This window comes from Cynocephalus volans, chromosome 3 (assembly GCF_027409185.1).
Source record: "Cynocephalus volans isolate mCynVol1 chromosome 3, mCynVol1.pri, whole genome shotgun sequence".
NCBI lineage: Eukaryota > Metazoa > Chordata > Mammalia > Dermoptera > Cynocephalidae > Cynocephalus > Cynocephalus volans.
The window spans coordinates 95,761,465-95,769,778 of record NC_084462.1 but is presented as its reverse complement, the minus strand read 5'-3'; the positions used below and the strand labels follow the sequence as shown (position 1 = coordinate 95,769,778).

Genomic DNA, 8,314 nt, shown 5'->3' with positions numbered 1-8,314 from the left:
AAATTAAGGACGCTCATGGGGAGAGGGCAATCCAGAACTCCCCACTGAAACCTGGGGTAGTGGGGTGGCCTCTGGTCCCAAAGATCAAAGGTTAGAAATGGCTAGGTCCTTCCCCAGGAGACCTAAGGCTGGTTTCCAGCGTGGAAAGTCCAGTGCTGCCAGGCCAGTTCTGAGACAGACCCAGACACACAGCACAGACTGCAAGGGACACAGGCTACTGGAGTAACAAGCCACCTAGAAGCCTGCGAAGGAGGGCAGGGAGGAGCCATTGCAACCATCAATGCTTGAGTCCTCACCCTCAGGGCCTCTTGGGGCCCAGGAGCCATAGGTGGGATTCCAGAGGTTTTGAGGTTGGAGGACCCTGGATTGGAGGGGCTTGGGGCCAGAGGACAACCAGGAGCCAAGAGGGCTCCCTCCCCAGCCCTTCAAGTTCTCTGGATTCAGTTCCTGGGGCTGTGAGGACCTTAGGCCTTCCAAAGACCTGTTCCCCAGCCTAGAAGCCCCTTCCTCCTCCAGGGTGGGCCCCAGCTCCACTGGCAGGGGTGAATTCAGCACATCAGGATCCTGTCATGGGAGGGTGGGGGAGCAGGGAGCCGTAGAGTTATATTATGGCTTCCCTCCTGACCCCCAAGACCAGGATGGACAGGGCGGGTCAAGGGGGCACACCTGAGTACAGTATTGAAGGCGCTCCAAGATGCTGGCAAAGCTGGGGCGGAGCTCAGGCTGGTGCTGCCAACACTGGGTCATGATGCGGTACCTGGAGAGAGGCAGGAATTTGTGCCTACCCATGGTTGTGAAGGATGTCCCTCCTTGGGCAGCACTCTTAACTCACACAGGCCCTGGACAACCCCTTGGAGGGTCCATCCGGCCCCCTGCGATGACAAAGTCCAGCACTTCCTGGTTGGCACGTCCAGGGTAGGGCATGTAGCCCAGTGAGAAGATCTCCCAGAGCAGCACCCCAAAAGACCTGCATCATGAGTAAGGGAACCAAGTGAGGCCCAATCAGGTACAGCCTCCCCTTCCCTCACCTGAGGTGGCCCAGAAAAGGATAGGATTAGCTGCAGGGCAGGGCAGGGCAAGGGAGGGTATGTTATCACCAGGAGTCTGTCTTGGATGTAAAGATGCCCTCAAGGAAGGCCTCTGGGGGCATCCACTTGACTGGGAGCAAGGCCCGGCCCCCCTTGCGGTAATAACTGGCCCTATAGGAGGGAGGAGGGGAGTGATGAGTTGTTCAGATACCACCAAAGTGCTGGTAAACCCCCTTGGAGAAGCAGCCTTCCCACCTCCCCAAACCCCGCACCGGTAGATATCTCTTGCCATCCCGAAGTCCCCAATCTTGGCCACCCGGCTCGGCCCAGTGCAGCTCAGCAGGCAGTTTCGGGCGGCAATGTCCCTGTAGAGTTGGGCAAAAAAATCACTGCCAGAACTAAGAAGCTCTGGTCCTTCCTGATCTGTTTCCTTAAAGTTGTATGGACGGTTGTTCCTTGGGGAAAGAGTTGGGCTAGAGGTCCCCTGAACCAGGAAGGATTGCTTCCAACCTGTGGATGAAGTGATTTTCCTCCAAGTAGTGGCAGCCCTTGGCTATGTCCTGGGCCAGCTTCAGCAGGTCCTGCATTACCAGAGGTGACGGCTGACCCTGGGTCAGGCAAAGAGTACATCAGTCCATGCAGGTCTAAGGACAGGGACAGGCTCTTCAGAGGGGTCTGCAGGGCGGGGAGAAGGGCTTACCAGGTGTGGCCGGCTATGCCTCAGGAAACTCTTCATGTCCCCTCCAGACATCAGCTCCAGCAGAATGAGGCGAGGGGCAGCCCGGAGGCTGAGCCCCACACACCGCACAATGTTTTCATGGCTGAACTTGCTGAGTGGGTTGGTGCACATACCCCATCACCCGCAGGGAGATAAACCATGTTCTAGGCTCCACAAAAGTGGAGAGGACCTCTGTGTCCCGAGACTTGCTACCTCTCAACCCCAGGGTGAAAGGAGGGTGTTCTTGCAGTCAGCTCTGCAGGCTTCTCCCTCCCACCTCCCACCGCTTCCCCGGGTGCCAGGTGCACCTGATGATGAGAGCCTCCATGAGGAAATCCAGCTCATCCTGACAAGAGCAGAGTTCTGGCAGGGTCTGGAGAGGAAAAAGGGGCACAGAGTTCCTGAGCTTCCCCGGATGCCCAGGAGGCAGGTTTACCCTAGCACTAGCAATTGCTCTTCCCTCCATGGTGCCCCGCCCTCCTACCCCCAGCCAGCAGTCCCACCTCCTCTCACCTTGATAGCCACCTGCAGGGGGCTGGAGTCCCCAGGAAGGCCAATTACCAATCCTTCGTACACCTCCCCAAAGGCACCGTGGCCCAGGGCTCTGCAGGAAGACAGCTTGGAAAGGAGAGGCCTGGAGAAAGGTCCTAGAGGGTCTAGTACCAACTTTATCTTTCTTCCCCCTCACCCCTACCCCCAATATGCCCAGCTGACCCTATCTGAGGTCTCTGCATCCTGGCATGTCTCCAAGTATAAGTAAGCCCTGCAAGGGTGATGCTGACTTGCACAGAACCAGGGCAAAAGAGAGGGCAGCTGTGGGGTCAGAGTCAGGGTGGGAGTCTGTGATGAGGCCTTCCCTTACAACCTTGCAGATGCCCTGGGAGAGAGGTAACCCTTGGGCTCTGAAAGATTCATATTCTAAGATCCCTGCCATTCCAGAATTGGGGCTAAGAGCTGACCTGGAACAAGTTACTTCCTCTTTTGGAGCTTCTCTGGGCCTCCATCTCCCCTACACAAGGGATTTGGGCCAGATGCTCTCTGGGATTCACCATAGCAGGGAACAGGATTGGATCAAGGTAGGGGAGAGGGAGAGGATTCAGACTGCATAGGTTCTCAGAAGGAGGTGGAAGACTCACCTGAGCAGAGTGACATTGGTTGGGGAAACCTCGGTGAGCCCAGGGGGCAAAGGCCAGGATTGGGCTGGGCCAAGCCCCATCGGGCTGTAATAGGGATTGGGGGCTGTCCTGATGGCAGAGGTTCGAAGCTTGCTCAACTCGAGCTCAGGGCTTGGCAGCCTTGTCCCCCACAGGCCCTGCCACTTCTTCTGGTTCACTGGGGTCGGAAGAACAATGACACACCCTCTACCTGCCCATCAGGCCCACTTTGCCTCCCCCCCACCCAGGACACCTCTCCAGATGCCCATTAGGGTAAATATTTTCTCCAGGCCTCCCCAGCTGCTTCTATTCTTAAAGCCCCAGAGGAATCTACCACTGCTCTATAGGGAGTAGGGGTCTTGAAGTGAGCCACATTTGCCGCTGGGACCTCACAAGCCCATCACAGCTCAGTGGAGGGGGGTCAGCCTGGAATTAGTTGTTCCAGCTGGATGCTCCGTACCCAGAATCAGGACCCCACACACCATAAGAAGGCTCAGTGTTGAGGTCACCGCCACAGCCACCATCAGAACCAGAGGGCCTGGGGGAGTGGGCAGGTCTAGAGGGAAAGAGAGACACCTCCAGTGCGAAGCTCCTCTCTGACCCAACATAGTGCCTGGCACACAGCAGGCCTCTATACCATCTCTCCTGGTGCCCTGCTGCTCCTCCCAGCCTGTGACCTCAGGAGTCCATACCTTGGGCAAAGGCAGGACATACCCATACAGGTGATGTTATCCGCAGCTAACTCCATGCCCTCCGGGCATATGCATTCAGCCAAATGGAGTTCTGCCTGCCATTGGCAGTCTTTCCAAGGACAATGACTGCAATTGAGGTGCCTTCGGATGTCCACTTCTCCGTGGTTCTCTGTGACTGTGAGTAAAATAACTGATAGTAGGGCAGGGAGGGGACATATATGCCTTTTCCAGCCACATGGTTAATTTTAGCCCAGGCCTTTAGAGCAAGGAGCAGTACCAAGAATACAAGGGTGGTGGAGAGCCTGGGAGATGTCTGTCAAGCCTGCACACTCCCTCTTCTGGGAACCTTGAGCTCCTAAGTGTTTGAAGAGAATTCATAGCAAGGGGATACCTGACAAGCATTTCAGAATGCCCCACATTGGCATCACAAGTGATAGCCCAAAAGTTCCTGTGGTATATAAGAACTAGGTAGTTCACAGGGCAGAGCTGATGGGTCTTATGGGAATGCGCCCAGGGACTGAGGAAAAAGTTTAGGCCAGGCTGAGGGGGTGATGTGTTGGGGCCAATACCTGCCAGAGGCTGCAGGTAGAGCTCACTGCTGGGGTGTATGAAGGATACCCCATCTTCCCCATCAGCCCAGAGGATGTCAGTCTCTGAGGCATCACCCCCTGAAAATTGAGAATGACAGAAGGTTTGACTACAAAATGAGGGGATGAGGAGGAGCACACAGCTGCCTCACAGCTGGGGAAACTTGCTCATGAACAGTGGGGAAGCTGGAGTCTTCCAGTGGAAATCCCAGTGTGGCCTTCTCTACAGTAGCATACAGGTGCTGTCTGTTCACAAGTGGGAGCTGAGAGGCCAGACAGGTGAGGAGCCCCTCTGGTCCCATGTCCTCAGCTATAAAACGGAGGCCCAACTCACACATTCCATTTCTGCCAGAACGTAGATGATGGTGTAAAGTATTTATAAATAGTACAGCTATTTATAGATGCAAAGGCTCTATTTCTTTACATCAGTACTTTCCAAACTCTGGAGTGCATTAGAATCACCTAGAGGATTGATTAAAACACAGATGGCTGGGACCCTCCCCTAGAGTTTCTGATTCAGTAGGTTGGAGAGGAGCTGAGAATTTGGATTTCTTTGTTTAAATTAATTACTTTTTAGTCGACAAATTAAAATTGTATATATTGTGTACGACCTGGTGTTTTTATAGTTGTATACACTGTGCAATGGCTAATTAGGGCCAATCAACATATACACCACCTCACATACTTATTTTTTGTGGCAACAACACTTAAAATCTACTCTCTTAGCAATTTTCAGGAGTACATCGTTATTACCTAGTCACCATGTTGTACAATAGATCTCTCGTACTTATTCCTCCTATTTAACTGAAATTTTGTATCCTTTGACCAACGTCCCTCTCCCCCTCCCCTCCCGCAAGAGAATTTGTATTTCTAACAACTTCTTAGGCGGTTCAGGAACCACACTTTGAGAACTACTGACTTAAACCATCCCTGCCTTTCTACCTCTCTGCTCAGCCTGCTAACTCAGCCAGCTCTAAGTTCCTGGACAAGGAGGGGGGCCGGCGGGTTAGCTCCGTTGGTTAGAGTGTGGTGTTACAACAGCACTGACAAAGGGTTCAGATCCCTCTACTGCCTGGCCGCCAAAAAAAGGAGCTGACCTCTTGTGATTAGAGAAGATCCTAAACTTAAATGAGTATCCAGGGAGTCCTGTCTGCACGTGCGAACTGCAGTTTTTTTGACCTTCTCTTCTAAGAGTTCCTGCTCTAGCCTGAAGCAGCCGAGTTGTCCTTCCGCCTATCCTTCCGAGGGCTCGGGCCCCTTCTGCGGTTCTCACCTTACTCCACCCTCGGGACTGCCCAACTGCCCTCCCCAAGGCTGCACCTACCCCGGTAGCCGCCGCCGCCTCCGCCCGCAGTGCAGGCCCCGCCGCCGCCCCCGAAGCCGCCGGCCGCGGCCCAGCCAAGTGCAGCCCAGGCCTCTGCGCAGCCCTGGCCGCCCTCCGCCCCCTCTCGCAGTGAGCGGCCGGCCTGCGCTGAGGGAGCTCGCGACGTCCAGCCGCCCCCTCCACCTGCGGAGCGACAGCAGGATGGCTGGCAGTGGGGACGGGGAGCACGCCCGCCTGCCTCTCCCCGCGGCCCCGCGCCCTCACCTGCCGGCCCGCCTCTCCCGCCGCTCCCCGGCGCTGCCGAGCGGTTCTCCAGTTTCTCGGGGGCGGTCTGAGTCCGGCCTCGATCCTGCCGCCTCAGGTAGGCCCGACCGCCGCCTCCGGCCGCCACCAGCAGCGGCTCCAGCTCGCCGGCGCGCAGCTATGGGGCCAGCGGCGCACTCAGGGGCGCGCCCTCCAGCCGTGGAGGGAGGACACCTGCACTGGGCGGGGGCTCCCGCCCTGGGGGCCCGGATGAGGACAGGGCTCCCGGCCCGGCACAGGGATAGAGGGACCCCAAGGAGCGTAGGTAGAGAGCGTGTGCTCGCCCCTGAGAGGAGCACCGGGTGGCCAGCACCGAGGGGAGCAAGTACCCTGAAGACGTAGGTGGCGCCCCCGCCGCCCCCGCCACCTCCGGCCCAGCGCCGCGACTCCGGCATCTTTTCCGTCCCATTTGTCGCCGCGTGCTCTTCAGCGGCCCGAGACTCTCCGAGGCAGACGAGCTGGCTCTCCTGGCTTCCCTGCAGGCACCGGGGGCCGGAATCGGCGGGGCCCGGGACCCTCGCCTCGCGGTGGTGTCCGAGCACCAGGGAAGGGATGCCCCTCCCCCAACACACTTGGAGCCCTCGCCCCCCGCGCTTGGGCGGTCCCCTTCCCATGGGCTCCTCTTACTCCAGGACAGGCGTCCTCGCCCTGCTGCCCCACGAGAATGTAAAGCGGCTCCCCATGACCAAGGGAGAAGACAGCCGAGACGAAGATTCCGTGCGCCCGCGACAGGTGGTTCTTGGCGCCTTTGCCGCCCGCGGCTCCGTAGGCAGAGATCCTGAGGGAAGAGGGCGGGAAGCGGGCGCTGAGTCCTCGGCCGGCCGCCTCGGGCAGAGGTTGGCAGCAGAGGAGGCTCCAGAATTTATCTGTGGGACTCAGCGTCTACGATCGATTCTGAAGGGATGGTAAGACTAGGTTTGTACACCAAAAAATTAGATTTTAAACTTATTTCAGGAGTTTTAATGGAGATGAGGGGAGGCTGTCAAGCCACCCCGTGGCGGTGCCTCTGTGCTCCTGGGGACGGGCTAGTTCGGTGGCGACTCTTGCCACCCTTCCCCGTGTTCCACCGGAGGGCAGTCAAGATCGCCTGAGTTGGATGTCTCTGCGGAATACCCCAAGACGCAAGGTGCGTGGCCTTCGTTCTCCTGACGGTAGAACCTCAGACTCTGACCCCCGCCCGGCACTTACAGATACTGGCCTGGGCCTGGCGCCCGCCACAGCTGCACGCCTCTCAGCGGCCCGGCGGTTCCCACTGTCACCACCACGCTGCTCCCCGCGTACGTCCCGTCACACTGTGTCTGTGTGGGCCCGCGCCGGCCGCTGGCTCCGCAGGTGGAGAACACCCAAGGCCCCCCGGTGCCTGGGAGCAGAAAGGGAGGAGAGAGTCGTGGAACCCCTGGCTCGGCCTAGGGGTCTGGGTATGATGAGTTGAAGAGAAGAGAGGAGCTCCGAGCTCACCTGCGGGATTTAGGGGAGAGGCTGGCTCCAAGCCGCTAGGCGGGGTGGAGTCTTTCAGGTCCCGGGGGCTGGGACTTGGCAGCGGCAAGGGCGAGGATGGTAGAAAAGGCGCCTGGGACCCCGAGCTGGAGCAGAGAATGGCGCCTGAAAGGTAACAGGAGACAGCGGGGTTGGGAGAGGGTGCAGGATATTAATGGGGGGGGGAGGGGGCGGACATGGGAGAAAACAGAGATAAAGAGATACCCCTCCCAACAGCTAGCCTTTGCTGTTGGCAGCCACACCCCTAATCCCGCCCAGCCAGCGCACGCCTGGAAGTCAGCCACAACCCAACTCCGGTCGCCCGAGCCCCGCGGCGTGCCCGGAGATACCTCTGTCAGTTTCTGTCCTCAAGAGCCCTTTCTAGTGAATGACTTGGGGGCTGCACTGAGCCCGGTCCTGCAGGCCTCCCCGCTCCCGCCATCCTTTCCTCGACTTAGATGGCCCCACCTCCGGGCAGTGCCGAGACCCGAGGGCTTGTCCCTCCTTCCCAAGCTGCGTGACTGGATCGTCGGATTCGGGAGCTTCTCCTTCCGTACCCCAGCAGCACGGACCGGAGAGCTTTGGCCACAAGGATTCGAGGCCTCTGGAGGAAACACTGGGACCTGCTCTGCTGCGAGCGCCGTCCCCAAGCCTGGAAGGGTGCCTCTGGCTGGATGGCTCCTTGACCGCCAGACAGAACTTACCCGCGGCTCCGAGCCACAACAGCAGCCGGCCTGAGCGGCACATCGCCTGTTGGGTCTGCTCCAGAAGAGGCTGATGTCTCACACCTTGCCACCGTGGCCCTGGCCGCCGCTTATCGGAGTGTCCAGCTGCCCGCGAGACACCCCTGGAACTCAAAGCTGGTCTGGCCACGCCCAGCTCAGACCCCGGGATGCAGGAGGAAAGGGCGTGGCATGTGGGCACCGAGGTCCCCACGCTTCCGGGAGAAACCCTGTGGAGCCCTCACCCGGGGACTGTCCAGCCGTCGGGATTGTTGCTGGCTGCCTGGGGAGGAGGTTCCCCATCCTTTTG

General features: G+C 58.5%; 1 protein-coding gene across 1 annotated transcript; it reads right to left on the bottom strand.

Moving 5' to 3' along the window:
- Positions 1 to 234: 234 nt before the first annotated feature.
- On the bottom strand, positions 235 to 8,029 carry LTK (leukocyte receptor tyrosine kinase). Its single transcript, XM_063090070.1, has 20 exons — positions 7,987 to 8,029; positions 7,265 to 7,408; positions 6,995 to 7,166; positions 6,434 to 6,584; positions 6,136 to 6,282; positions 5,768 to 5,924; positions 5,504 to 5,686; positions 4,162 to 4,260; positions 3,615 to 3,767; positions 3,361 to 3,456; positions 2,883 to 3,078; positions 2,260 to 2,350; positions 2,055 to 2,119; positions 1,729 to 1,858; positions 1,539 to 1,636; positions 1,301 to 1,393; positions 1,098 to 1,199; positions 833 to 967; positions 667 to 757; positions 235 to 564 (listed from the first exon to the last, which is right to left on the bottom strand). Exons 1-20 carry the CDS (start codon positions 8,027 to 8,029, stop codon positions 235 to 237), a joined length of 2,676 nt encoding a protein of 891 aa, XP_062946140.1.
- Between the last annotated feature and the right edge of the window lie 285 nt (positions 8,030 to 8,314).

Coding starts and splice junctions, on each gene's coding strand:
- LTK (XM_063090070.1), bottom strand. CDS start 8,029: ATGTGCCGCTCAGGCCGGCTGCTGTTGTGGCTCGGAGCCGCGG. Junction 1,859..2,054: donor ATGGAGGCTCTCATCATCAG/GTGCACCTGGCA, acceptor CAACCCACTCAG/CAAGTTCAGCCATGAAAACA. Junction 758..832: donor AGGGGTTGTCCAGGGCCTGT/GTGAGTTAAGAG, acceptor GCCTCTCTCCAG/GTACCGCATCATGACCCAGT.